This window comes from Microtus oregoni, unplaced genomic scaffold (genome assembly GCF_018167655.1).
Source record: "Microtus oregoni isolate MIOR12 unplaced genomic scaffold, Mior012 000015F_ref0000493, whole genome shotgun sequence".
Classification (NCBI taxonomy): Eukaryota; Metazoa; Chordata; class Mammalia; order Rodentia; family Cricetidae; genus Microtus; species Microtus oregoni.
Genome location: NW_024543074.1, coordinates 15227501 through 15240822, shown reverse-complemented (window position 1 = coordinate 15240822; position 13322 = coordinate 15227501). Strand labels below are relative to the sequence as shown.

At 43.7% G+C, this 13322-nt stretch overlaps 1 protein-coding gene and 1 long non-coding RNA gene across 3 annotated transcripts in view; one reads left to right on the top strand and one right to left on the bottom strand.

Moving 5' to 3' along the window:
* Positions 1-551: 551 nt before the first annotated feature.
* Positions 552-2009, bottom strand: LOC121456121. Its single transcript, XR_005975593.1, has 3 exons — positions 1954-2009; positions 1651-1832; positions 552-1003 (listed from the first exon to the last, which is right to left on the bottom strand). It is a non-coding gene; the product is annotated as an uncharacterized LOC121456121 (long non-coding RNA).
* Positions 2010-4079: 2070 nt separating this feature from the next.
* The window catches only part of Taf15 (TATA-box binding protein associated factor 15), a 35611-nt gene continuing 26368 nt past the window's right edge, over positions 4080-13322 (top strand). For both annotated transcript variants that reach the window (XM_041665088.1, XM_041665087.1), the window contains exon 1: positions 4080-4191. In XM_041665088.1, coding sequence (XP_041521022.1) covers positions 4185-4191 — 7 coding nt within the window. In that variant the 5' untranslated portion in view covers positions 4080-4184. The remainder of the gene's footprint in view (positions 4192-13322) is intronic.

Below are 13322 nucleotides of genomic sequence, written 5' to 3'. Positions count from 1 at the left end.
GGCTTGCCTGAGAGCAACACTCAGGAGTCACTTACATAGTCTTAAGGCAAAAAAGCCTGGTCAGTTTCCAGGACTTCTAGAGGTTGTCTGGAATTATTTACCTCCTATCTTAAGAAGAGTCTCTGCAGGTAGAATGTTTCGATCCCTGAGAAAACTGCCACATAAAGAGGCCAGAGGTTAAAGTCCAGTGTTTTTTTCATTGCCCTCTGTTTTATTTATGGAGGCAGGGTCTCTTTCTGAAACTGGAGCACACTTGATTTGACTACTCTAGCTAGTCAGCTTGCCCTGGGCTCGGGTCTGCCTCCCAAATGCTGGATTCCGGGCAGACCTCCATAATGGCCCAGCATTTACATGGGTCCTGGGGATCTTAACGCTCATCTTCGTACTTTTCTCCTCAGCCTCTTACCAATTCCAGTGGTAGTAATTACACAATATTTAATTTAAAGTAATTTTTTGCATGGCTGAGGATTAAACCTAGTGCCTATAGCTTTCTGGGCACACAGCCAACCCAACACCCACCCATCATGGGGTGGGTGAGGGGGTTGCAGAGGGCAGGACCTCTTGTGAGGCCATGGGGAATAGATCAGGGGCAAAGAGGCCCAGAAATGAAACTTCCCAGAAACATCCTGCTGAAGCTGTTGTTCTCTCCTCTCAGTGTGTAGATCAAGCCAGGCGAGTGGACGCCACTAGAGAAGGGAGAGTCACCATGAAGCTTTAAGTGGGTGAAGACAAAAGCTTGCTGTAGATATCATCAGGGCCCACTCGATTCGTCTAGGGGGCAAACGCTTGGTAGGCAGAAGGGCACAGGGCTTCATCTGTAGTGGAGGAGGCCCTGGAACAGAGCAGACATGGGAGGAGTTTCGAGTTTGGAGAACAGGGACACTGCACAGATCACTGACCTCAGTTCAAAGGCTGGCAGGAGCTCTGCTGCTATTCCATGGGATCTTGATCAACACGTTCACCTCTCAGAGTTTCAGGGTTATCCCTGTTTCACAAGTCTGTCCTGAAAATGAGATAATGGAGACAGGAAACTGTCACTCCTAAGTTAACTTCCTCAGAAGCTCCCACTTTTCTTCTTTAACTAATTAACTGATCATTAATTAATGTATGCACAGGTCAGAGGACAACATGCAAGAGTCGGTTCTCTCCTTCTACCATGCAGGTTCCAAGGAAAAAACTTACACGTCAGGTTTGGTGGAAAGTGGCTACCTGATGAGCCATTTCACTGGCCCTCAAGTTTACCCCTTTTTAAATTGTGATGCCCAAAGTCAACCATAAAGCATACAAGGCCTTTCAGAGTAGCTTCTGCCCCCCCCCCCCCGCCCCTTCTTTTGAGACACGGTCTTTGTTGTCCAGGTTGACCTCAAACTTAGGATCCTCCTGCAGCAGTTTCCCGTGTGCTGGGATTATACACATATATCTCCATGTCCACATGGTGCCCACTTCTGACACGGCATTTCTTCTCATCCCCCATCCCTACAACTCCAGTGACAAGCAAATCAGGGCTACTTACAGTGCCCCCAAGCACTCTCTCTCAGGATCACCAATGCAGCCTATTTTGCTTGGAATACCCACCAGCTAATTCCTAATTTTCCTTCAAAGCTTGCTTCAGGAGGCACCTCGTGCGGGATCTTTCCTTGATAATCCTACCTTCCTATAGACGAAGTGTCCTATTTTTAGAACATCTTCCAACTCTAGAATATTCAATTCCAACAACCAGTAGGAACTCTAGGTCTGCACCAACCCAATTATGCGACTGTCGTTTCTGGAGGGTGGCAGCTGGGTTTCCGTCTCTGTCTTTAGGACTTTCCAGGTTCTACACACAGAGCAGCCTTAGGAAAGGGAGACTGATGAATAAGTGAACAAATAAGGATATAAACATAAACAGTCAAAGATGAACAACATTTTTTTAAAAATAATTTATGTTTTTATTTTATGTACATTAGATTTTACCTGTATGTATCTCTGTGTGAGGGTGTCAGATCTTGGAGTTACAGTTGTTAGCTGCCATGTGGGTGCTGGGAATTGAACCTGGGTCCTCTAGAAGAGCAGTCAATACTCTTAACCGCTGAGCTATCTCTCCAGCCCGAACGACACTGCTTTTTTTTTCTTCAAAATTAAAAACAAAACAAAAACAAAAAAACTAACCCAGATCTCTTTCTTCCTCCTGAGGCCGGAATCTCTCCTGCTACAGGAAAAGCTCTTCTCCTTTGGGTTATTTTCCTCATTACAGATGCTTAAGTTATATGGCTGGTAATAGTGGAAGACTTATTTCTTTAGCTTTGCTTGTTTGTACCCATCTGGAGGTTTTTTTTTTTTTTTTTTTATAATCTTTTGTCTATACAGTTGAGGGCATAATGAGGAGAAATGACCTCATGCCCTTTTCTGACCTCAAGTATCACTTCTGAACTAGTTACTCTATCCGAATCTGTTCCCCATGGTCCCTAGTCCAGTGAGTGACACCTCCACCTGCCCATTTGTGTATACAGAAACCCTAAAACTCTCTGCACCAGCTCCTTGCACACGCACTGATCACCATTTCCTCCTAAGTGTGCCCGTGATTTCTGTCCTTACCTCCACAGCTACTTCGAGTCCAGTGCACTATGATCTCTCACTACAACCACTGCACTGGCCAGTGGCGTGATCTCTCTGCTTAAAATTTTGAATTTTGTTTTGAGGCAAGGTCTCTTTTTGTAGCCAGCCCTGTGTGTCCTGGAACTCATCATGTCCACCAGGTTGGCCTCAAATTCAGAGGTCTGCCTGATTTTGCCCCCCGAATGCTGGGATTAATGGGCATGTGCTACCTCAATGGGCTGAAAAAAAAAAATATTTACCAGTGCTGGGAATTGAACCCAGGAACTCAAGCATGTTAGGCCAGTTTTAATACTGAGCAATATTCTCAGTCGCCCCTACTCTCAACACACACACACACACACACACTTTTAGACGTCTCTCATCTCCAACCTGTTCTTCATTCTGCAGCTGGGAAATACGTATCTGATCTCACCCTTCTTAAGTCTCTAGTGGGTGGATCCACCACCTTCAGGATAAAGTTCAAACTACAAGGCCTCTGCTATTTAGCCTCCTACTTTTCTGGAATATTCTAGTATTCTCCCCTGCAGGCGACACTCCAAACATATCAAGTTACTTGTTCTACAACTCTGGACAGATCTTTTGCCCACTTCTTCAACTTGATTAACTCATCACCCAGGCTTTGGTTCTGATGTCACTCACTCGGGGAAATGTCCTTCTCTTAGTTTTCCAAGCCCTTTCTCCAACAGAGTTTACTGTACAGCGTTACGTTAAAGCCCTCAGCAGTGGGGTTGGGTTACTAGACTTCCAAATTCCACCTTTGCCCTTATAAGCCACACGACCTCAGTCTGTTCGTTTTTTATCCGCAACCAGGAGGAAATATTTCATCAGTTGCTGCGAGAATTAAATGAGATGATGTAAGACGCCGACAAATAGTTGTTATTATAAAGGATTGAGAAGCGCGATTCCCGCACCACCTTATTCCTGGGGTCAGGTCTGTGCGTGATTTATACTGAACTCGCGTTTCTGTCCTCGTCTCACCTTGTCTTTTACTGGACAAGGCAGTTCGAGCAAGCCTGGAGGTGATCGGGAACCGAGCTCGTCACGACTTTCGTCCCGCGCGCTCCTCAGACTCGGAACGCCCCCAAGTGGCTTCAAGCTCAGCAGCCAGAGCCGGAGCGAGGCCGGTCACACCATTCCCGACGTTAGAGGAAAGAAACCCGATTCCCAGGCCAATAGCTCTGACTGGGGAAAAGGGTGCCTCCTCTTTCGCTTTCACAGCTCACAATTCTGCCCGTCCCAATACAATTAGAACTGGGGTTGTAAACGGGCGCGAGTCTGCGCGGCCGCCTCCCCTAGCCCCACGAGGGCTTTGGTACTTTCCTTTCTCAGTTCCCTCTCAATAATGGTACGGTCCCGGAGGGGCGATCCGGGAGAGACGCCGGGGTCGGCGGACCCGAGCGGGGTAGGACCACCCCTCCGGCCGCGACGCGGTGGTATCGTCCGCCGCGCGCTGATTGGCTGCCGCGGTCCCGCAGTCGGCCTCAGCCCGCCGCGCCGCCCTCAGAACAGCTCCAGCAGCCGCGCCGCCTGGCTTTTCGTTTCCCTTGTTCTCCGCGGGCCGTGGGGGCTCCGCGCCGCGGCTGTTAGGCATGTCGGGTAAGTGACGCCTCCGGCAAGCAGCGGCAGCGGCGAGGAGGGGTCCGGCGGGTGCGGGCCGCCTTCCCGCCCATCGGAGGGCGGCGAGGGAAAGCCTCGGGCCCAAGGGAGGCTCGGGGGGTGGGAGGGCGGCCGCGGCGCCGCCATGTTGGACTGGAAGCACGCACGCTCCCAACGCTCTTTGGCTACGAATCGCGGCGGGAGAGCTCCGGAGCCCTGTCTTTTGACCCTGCCCTTAGAACCTGCGGAGACGCGCAGCTCCCCGGGGAGGGGGGTGTGTGTGTAAGTTGGGGGGTGGCGGGCGGAGGCCCGCTTGCTCCATCGCAGGGGCGGGGGAAGTCGGGATGTGAGCATCAGCTCCTGGTCCTCCGCTGCGAGCGCCTTGGGTCTCCCAGCGAGGCCTCGTTCCTCAGCTTCCCCATCCAAGAAGTGGAGCTGGGCCCTTCCCTACTCACTCGTTTTTCAGGTGGGGGTCCGAGGTTCGGGGAGCCCTTTGCACAGCACGTTGCCTTTACACGCAACCCGCTCGTCCGGGTCATTCCCTCTGCTGTAAGCACCGGGATTGATTGGGGTTGGGGGGGGGTGCGTATCCGGCTTCACCTTTGTACCCCACCTGTTCATCTCCTGCACCGAAAAGTGAGCCTTGACAGTTGACGATGAGCGCTTTTAGGTCTTCGTGGCATTTGCCTTAGAACAGAGAGACCAGAGGAAAGGCAGCGTCTTCCTCGAAGTGATATTTATGGAGGCCACGGATGTGTGGAAGAGAGGCATTTACCCCTCCCGGACAGCCAGTTTGAATCCTGTTAAATCAGAATTAAAAAGTCCTCCTGATTCTAACAGGTCCAGTTGATCGCACAAGGGCCTTTATTGTTGGGCTACATTTACAGGTGGCAGAGACAGACCCAGATAGCCACTTGATCTTAGAAGCCAGCATGAGTTCGTGCTTTCCTTCCGAGGGACATTGCCGAAAGCCATATGGCTGGAATGAAATATGCTCTTTGGTAGTTTTACATTTACCTATTTACTGGAGACAGCATCTCATTCTGTATCCTTGGCTGTCCCGGAACTCGATGTGTAGACCAGGCTGGCCTCGAACTCAGAGATCCATCTGCCCCAGCCTCCCAAGTGCTGGGATTAAAGGCTTGAACCATACACCCACCAGTTTTTTTTTTACACTTCTGTTAATTAGCAATCCTTTTTAAAAGGTTTCCCCAGTCCACTAGAGTGTGTGTGTGTGTGTGTGTGTGTGTGTGTGTGTTCGTTCATTCTTTCTTTCTTCAAGGCACGCAGTGGGAGACGATTTCAAATGAGTAGGAAAGACTGGGCAGGGGAATGATAATCTTTCCTTAGATTAGCGTTGATTCTGAGGGGCTCTAAGCTTTTGGGGGTGGGAGTAGGATATCTGTCTGATGGACAGGGCTAAACTGTACTGAAGTTAGCTCTTCAAATTCTGTTTAATTCTTTTTCAGACACAGGATTATTCCAAAGTAGACACTGGTATGTCTGCTGCCAGGTACATAATTCATCATGATACCGGAAAGGTCCAGAAAAATATGTACAAATGCTTCCTAAGAAAGGGTATATGTAGGTTAACCATGACTGTAAAAAAATTAAAATTCTACTCTCAAGTAGAAATTTGCCAAAATTAGTGCAAGTGGTGATAAGTAACAACTCGGGATTGTTTGGACAGGATTGTCCACTGTATCTCCAGACTGGCCTTTAATTCATCATCTAAAACAGTCTCCTGAGTGGGATTACAGGTCTGCTGTACCTTGCCCAAACTCTGTTGGTTTTTTAATGTAATTATTCATATAAAACAGTGACATTTTTATAGGACTGAGTGGTTTCAGTGGAAAACTTAAAGCTAGAGGCTTAAGTTAAAATCTTTTAAGATCTTTTTAGTGTTGTAACAACTTAACATGTTTTGTGATGCTTGTGTAAAATACTTTGACTTTTGTGTAAAAGTGATGCTTTTGACTTGTTTTTAATGCATGTTTAAATTAATAAACTTAACAATAAATTCGCCCCTAAGCAACTAGTATCATTAAGTTACATTCTTTTTTTTTTTTTTTTTATTTATTATGTATACAATATTCTATATGTGTGTATGTCCGCAGGCCAGAAGAGGGCACCAGACCTCATCCCAGACGGTTGTGAGCCACCATGTGGTTGCCGGGAATTGAACTCAGGACCTTTGGAAGAGCAGGCAATGCTCTTAACCACTGAGCCATCTCTCCAGCCCCCTAAGTTACATTCTTTAAACATTCCATACTACACTGAGAAATTTGACTCAACTAATCCAGATGCTTGCTGTGTCAGAGTTTCAAATATATTAAAATATAATCATTTGGGCTGGAATTAATGCTTAGCATGCACAAAACTTAAGGATTTGTTTGCCTGCATGAGGGGAAAGAGATGTATTCATAGTATTTTGTCAGCAAGTCACAATTATTATCAGTGACAATCAAAGTTATTTGCGAAAGTGAATTACCAGAGCTTTTGAATTAAAATCACAAGTAAAATATTAGTTATATATAAAATAAAGTCAAGCAATTAGGACAGCTTAAGATATCTTGTCCTCTATATGTACCTCAAAAAAATATAGACAAAAATTTGGGAAGACTAAAACCGATAGTAAAAATGAAGTAGAATCCAATATGATATGCATAGAGCTATTTTGGCAATTACCTCCAGGGAGTATAGGTCTTGTATGATGGTTTTATTTTCTAAGGGTGGGTGATGCAACTTTGAACTGTTAGCCCGATAATGGAAACTGAAACCCTTGTAAATCTTGGGTTTACAGGTAATTGATGTGAAGGATTGTGTCCTTCAGTGAAGAAATGAACAAAGAGGAAAAAAATCCTAGTGTAAGTGTTAACAAGGAAGTTTAGACACAGTAGAATCTTGAAATTGTAGCCTGGAACCTCTTTTTCTTTTAGTTACTCATTTAGCCTTTAGGAAACCTTAAAATGATTTAACATAAAAATAAAAAATCTGGACTGATTAACATCTTTAGGTTCCTGGTTTAAAAAAGTAAAACAAAATGAAAAACTGGAGGAATTCTGATAACATAGATCACAAAGAATCTGAGGAAATGTAAACCTTTCAAAAGGTGAGTTCATGGTAAAAAGTGAACACTAGGAACAGGTGTCAAATGAGACAAATGACAAATCGGATAAGAACAAATGTTTTTATATTGCAGATTAAAAAACTGAATGAATGAATCAGGACTGGAGAGATGGCTCAGTGGTCTAAAGCACCAGCTGCTTTTTCAGAGGACCCAGGTTCAATTCCCAGTGCCCACATGGCAGCTCACAACTATCTGTAGTAACTCCTGTTCTAAGGGATCTGACGTCTTCATACCAATGCACATAAAGTTAAATTTAGAAAAAGTTAAAAAAGAATAAATTACCGTTAAGACTAACATTATGTGGAAAGGCTGCATAGATTTGAAAAAGAAATAAAATACAATTTAAAAAAATTACATTAATGGGGGGCTGGAGAGATGGCTCAGAGGTTAGGAGCACTGACTGCTCTTCCAGAGGTCTGAGTTCAATTCCCAGCAACCACATGGTGGCTCACAGCCACCTGTAATGAGATCTGGTGCCCTCTTCTGGCCAGCAAGCATACAAATAGACAGAACACTGTATACATAATAAATAAATAAATAAATCTTTAAAAAATTACATTAATGTGTGGGTGCAAGTGTGTGCCTTGGTGTGCCTGTGAAAGTCAGGACAAAGACTTTGTAGTACAAGATATTAAACTCAGAATGTCAAGTTTATGTCGTGTATGTTTACCTACTGAGCCATTTTACCCTTCCCCTCTCCCAGACATAATTTTTTTTAAAGATTTATTTATTCAGTATGTATACAGTATTCTGTCTGCATGTATGCCTGCAGGCCAGAAGAGAACACCAGATCTTGCTACAGATGGTTGTGAGCCACCATGTGGTTGCTGGGAATTGAACTCAGGACCTCTGGAACAGTAGGCAATGCTCTTAACCTCTGAGCCATCTCTCCAGCTCCACCAAACATAATTTTCAAAGGTGGGAAAAGTGAAATAGCGAACTTAGCAGAATTATAGCTGTAGTTGTAATCTGTCTTCCAAAGTTCACTTTAGAAGGATAGAGATGAAAGTGAAAGTTGTGGGTATGGTGGTACATACCTGCCATCAGTACTTAAGAAGCTGAGTTGGGAAGGTCTCTAGTTTTTTTGTTTTTTTTTTTTTAAAGGATTTATTTATTTATTATGTATACAACATTCTGCCTCGATGTATGCCCGCACGCCAGAGGAGGGTGCCAGATCTCAGTACAGATGGTTGTGAGCCACCATGTGGTTGCTGGGAATTGAACTCAGGACCTCTGGAAGAACAGCCAGTGCTCTTAACCTCTGAGCCATCTCTCCAGCCCAAGGTCTCTAGTTTTAAACCAGCATGAGCAACATGGGAAATTCTTGCCTTAAAAAAAAAAAAAGCTGAAAAAATTCAATTGTTCTTTTTTTTATTTTTTAATTTTGAGACAGGACCTCACTAGCTCTAGATGTCCAGGAGCTCACAGAGTTTCTGCCTCATCAGTACTGGGATTAAAGGCAGACAAGCCTAAGGAGTTGAAAGTTTTAATCAAGCATTAGTTTCAAACATGCCTAAAATAGTTTCAAAATCTATAAAATTACAGATTATAAAATAATAACCCATAAAAAACAATTTGCACAGGGACCTTGGACCTGTTGCTGCTGCTCATGGCACAGAGAACCAGAGTTGGTTACCAGTATCCGTATCTTGAAGCCCACAGTTACCTGTGTCTCCAGCTTTAGAACATCTAACACCTCTTCTGTCTTGCATGCATGTGTGCATGCTCTTTCACTCGTGGACACATAAATAAAAAGTCTGCTTAAAAAGGTTTTAGACTAATGTCCAGAGGGAAGATAGCCAAAGACCTTGAGTTTTCTACCAAATAAACTAGCACATAGTCATACTGATCTTTGCCAAAAGAATTAATGTATAGAAAGGAAGAAGAATAAAAATTGCAGGGAAAATAAGGGCACAAAATTTGATTGGCATTAGGATAGTAAAGTCTGGATGTTTTCGTGGAGGTTGATAATTTTGAATTTTGTCAAGAAAATATGCCAAAATTTATAAGGCCATGGAAATGGAATATAAAGAGAATGTAATAGAAAGTAGCAAAGGAGTTAAAAGGAAAAAGAAAAGTAGATAGAAAATTCTAATTTAAGATGTCAGGTACAAGTGAAAACAGAAAAAACAGCCCACCTAGAGCACAAAGGTAAAAAGCACAGTGCTAAAAAATTACCTAGATAAATGCTGTTCAGAAATAAAGCATGTTAAATAGGTTGGAGGTAAGATGGAGAGAGTAACCAGACAAACATCAGCTGAAATGTAGTTGTGTCCTTGAAGCTGCTGTAAATGATGTTTAAAGGAAATTCTTAAGCCAGTATTTGTGGATCGAGCCTACAGTTCCAGTATTTGGGCCACAAGTTGGACATACCTAGTTGTCTTAGAGTTTAGAGTTGCTGTTTTGAAACACTGATGTAGCTGCAGACTTTCTTCTTTCCTGCGCAGTCCCACTGGACCAGTTTCTCTCTTACCTGCTGGTTTCTGCAGCCACTTGTTAGATAATCATTCAGACTTAATATTAATTGTAATTGTTTGGCCAATGATTCAGACTTTTTACTGGCTAGCTCTACATAGAAATTAACCCATTTCTAATAATCTGTATTGCCATGGGCCCCGTGGCTTACCAGTAATGCTCTGGCATCTTACTCCTGCAGCAACTGCTGGAGCCTTTCCAACTCTGCCTTCTTTTTTCTGTCTCTGCTTGGATTTCCCGCCTAGCTATATTCTGTCCTGCCATAGGCCAAAGCAGCCTCTTCATTAGCCAGTGGTGATAAAACATATTCACAGCCTACAGAGGGGCATCCCACATCATGACCAAAGCAACTTGAGGAAAAGGTTTGTATCTGTTCGTTGGCAGAAGTCAGGACGGAAACTCATACAAGACAGGAACCTGGAGGCAGGAGCTGATGTAGAGGCCATGAAGGGGTGCTGCTTACTGCCTTGCTCAGTCTGCTTTCTTATGGAACCAAGAACCACCAGCCCAGGGATGTCACCATCTATAGTGAACTGGGCCCTCCCCCATCAATCAATAATTAAAAAAAGACCTGCAGCTGGGTCTTAAGGAGACCTTTTCTCAATTGAGGTTCCTATTCAGATGATTCTAGCTGTGTCTGGTTGACATAAAACTATCCAGGACAAATGATTCCTTGTCACTTTGACACACAAATATCACTGTTTAACTACAGCCTTTCCTTTTTCACCCCCCCCCCCCCAAGATCACACATTAACATCATCACACTATGAAACATTTTAGAAACTTTAAAAGTCCTAGAGTTCTTTACAAATTCAAATACTCAAAATTCAGTATCTTTAAAAGTCTAAAATCTAGGGGCTGGAAAGGTGGCTCAGTGGTTAAGAGCACTGGCTGCTTTTCCGGAGGTCCTGAGTTCAATTCCCAGCACCCACATGGTGGCTACAACCATCTATAATAGGATCTGATGCCCTATCTGGCATGTAGAGTGCACATACATAAAACATAACTTAAAAGTCTAAAGTCTCTTAAAACCTAAAATGTCTTTAAAAATTCAGTCTTTTAACTTTTAATTTTAGTCTGTAAAATAAAAAAACTTCAGGAGGGAAGAACCAAGGCACAGTTACAGTCTGAACACAGCAAAACCAAATTCCACTATAAATAACTCAGTATCCAGTATCTGATGATCTTCTGAACTCCTCCAAAGGGCTTGGGTCACTTCTCTGGCTCCAGCTGACTGCTCCTCTTCTGTTGCTCTTCTAGGTAGTCATCCCGTGTTGGCATCTCCAAAATACTGGGCCTCTTACTGCAACAGGGTTGCACTTTCACCAGTAACCTATCCTGTGTTCTTTTCTTGGTGCCAAGCCTTAACTTCCCTTCTTGACCCCTTCAGTCCCTTCAGGACTCCAAGTGCTACTGAGGCTATACCTTCACCAGTGGCCTCTCTTGGCCCCTCACAGTGACAAGCTTCAGTTACTCTATGACCCCTTCATGCCTTCAAAACCAGTATCACCTCAGGGACTCTAAACAGTACCAGATAAACTGCCAGCATAAGATAGGACCTTGGGCCGGGCGATGGTGGCGCACGCCTTTAATCCCAGCACTCGGGAGGCAGAGGTGGGCGGATCTCTGTGAGTTCGAGACCAGCCTGGTCTAGAGAGCTAGTTCCAGGACAGGCTCCAAAGCCACAGAGAAACCCTGTCTCGAAAAACCACAAAAAAAAAAAAAGATAGGACCTTGGCCACATCTAGAACACAGCTGTGTGGTAACTGTCAGAAACCACTTTGTAGTTGGTCTTTTAATTCCCACAAATTTCTTGGCTGACCAGAATCCCAGTTGTCCCAGTAAAGGAATGGTCTTTTAGTGCTTCTGGTCCCTTCTTAATCACGGCCGACTCTTCAGCCTTGGCTGACTCGAACCACAGATTGTGCACACAAAAGGGCCAAGCAGAATCTTTGCTTTCTCCAGAAACTTAACAAACCAGGCCTTCATTGTCTGAATTGCCCTCAATATAATTATCTTCCAAGCTCCTGAATGGCCCACTGAGCTGTTAACACTCAATCGCTTTTCTAGTTCAAAGTTCTTTTTTTTTTTTTTTTTTTTTTTTTGAATATTTATTTATTATGTATACAATATTCTGTCCGTGTGTATGCCTGCAGGCCAGAAGAGGGCACCAGATCTCATTACAGATGGTTGTGAGCCACCATGTGGTTGCCGGGAATTGAACTCAGGACCTTTGGAAGAGCAGGCAATGCTCTTAACCACTGAGCCATCTCTCCAGCCCCCTAGTTCAAAGTTCTAAAGTCCCTCCACAGTCCTCCCAAAAACACATGGTCAGGTCTGTCACAGCAGTATCCCACTGTCCTGGTACCAATTTATTGTAGGGTTACTATGGCTGTGATGATGGCCAAAGCAACTTGGGGAGGGTTTGTCTTATGCTTCTATAACTATCTGTTTAATCATTGAAGGAAGTCAGGACAGAAACTCAAATAGGGCAGGCTATTTCTGGCAGCAGGAGCTGATGAAGAGGCCATGGAGGGGTGCTGCTTTGTGGTTTGGTTCTCATGACTTGTTCAACCTGCTTTCTTATAGAACCCACGACCACCACCCACAATGGGCTGGACATCCCAAAATGCCTCATATAGCTGGATCTTTTCTCAATTGAAGTTCCCTCTTCATATGGTTCCAACTTGTGTCAAGTTGACATAAAATAGTCAGTACACTGGTACACTTTGATAATTTAGAAGCACTTCTAAATAATGAACAAGTCCAGACACAAGGCTCAAGTGTCAGGTAATCTTAACAAGGTCTTATTTGAGTTGCCCTAAGTGGCATTTGCAAACTGATTTTTTTTTAATTGAAAATAGCACCAGTATTTTAATCACTGAAATACTTATTTTTTGGTGGCTGTGCTTATTTGTGTATCTTGAAATTTTAGTTCAGCTGAAGTCAGGTTTATTGTTTTAGAGGTCCGTAATTACTTCGACTAAAGTTAAGAATATTTAACTACTAGATTTTGAGAGACGGTCGAAAGATTTAAGTGCAAAATACTTAAGTGATTTTGTCTGAACCAAAAGGAAATACTGAGGTATTAGACTGTCGATGGAGAAATATATGTATCTTCAAGTGTTTATATTCCCCCTCCCCCAGTCTTCTTGACTCTGATTTGGGTGGCCTTCCTTTGCTCTTTGATTCTTTTTATGGGCCAGGTAGAGTATGTTCTTTTCCTATTTTCCTTTGGTTGCTAGCTGCAACTCTTACCAGTTATGGAAATAGCTGTGACATGTAAGATAGTTCCTCTTCCCCCTTAACTTAAGCCTGTGTCCTTAACTTCATGGAAATAATTTATCAGACTTTCTTTAATAGTCTTAAGGATTTTTAAAGAGATGTCATATTGGAGATATTTACAGTGGGTTAAACCTATAGTAATATATCTTTATATGATAACTTGATATAAATTGACTGAAAAGGAAGCTACGATTTTATTTGAATTGTTCATTGAAGATTTTAAAATTAGATAAGGTTGGTC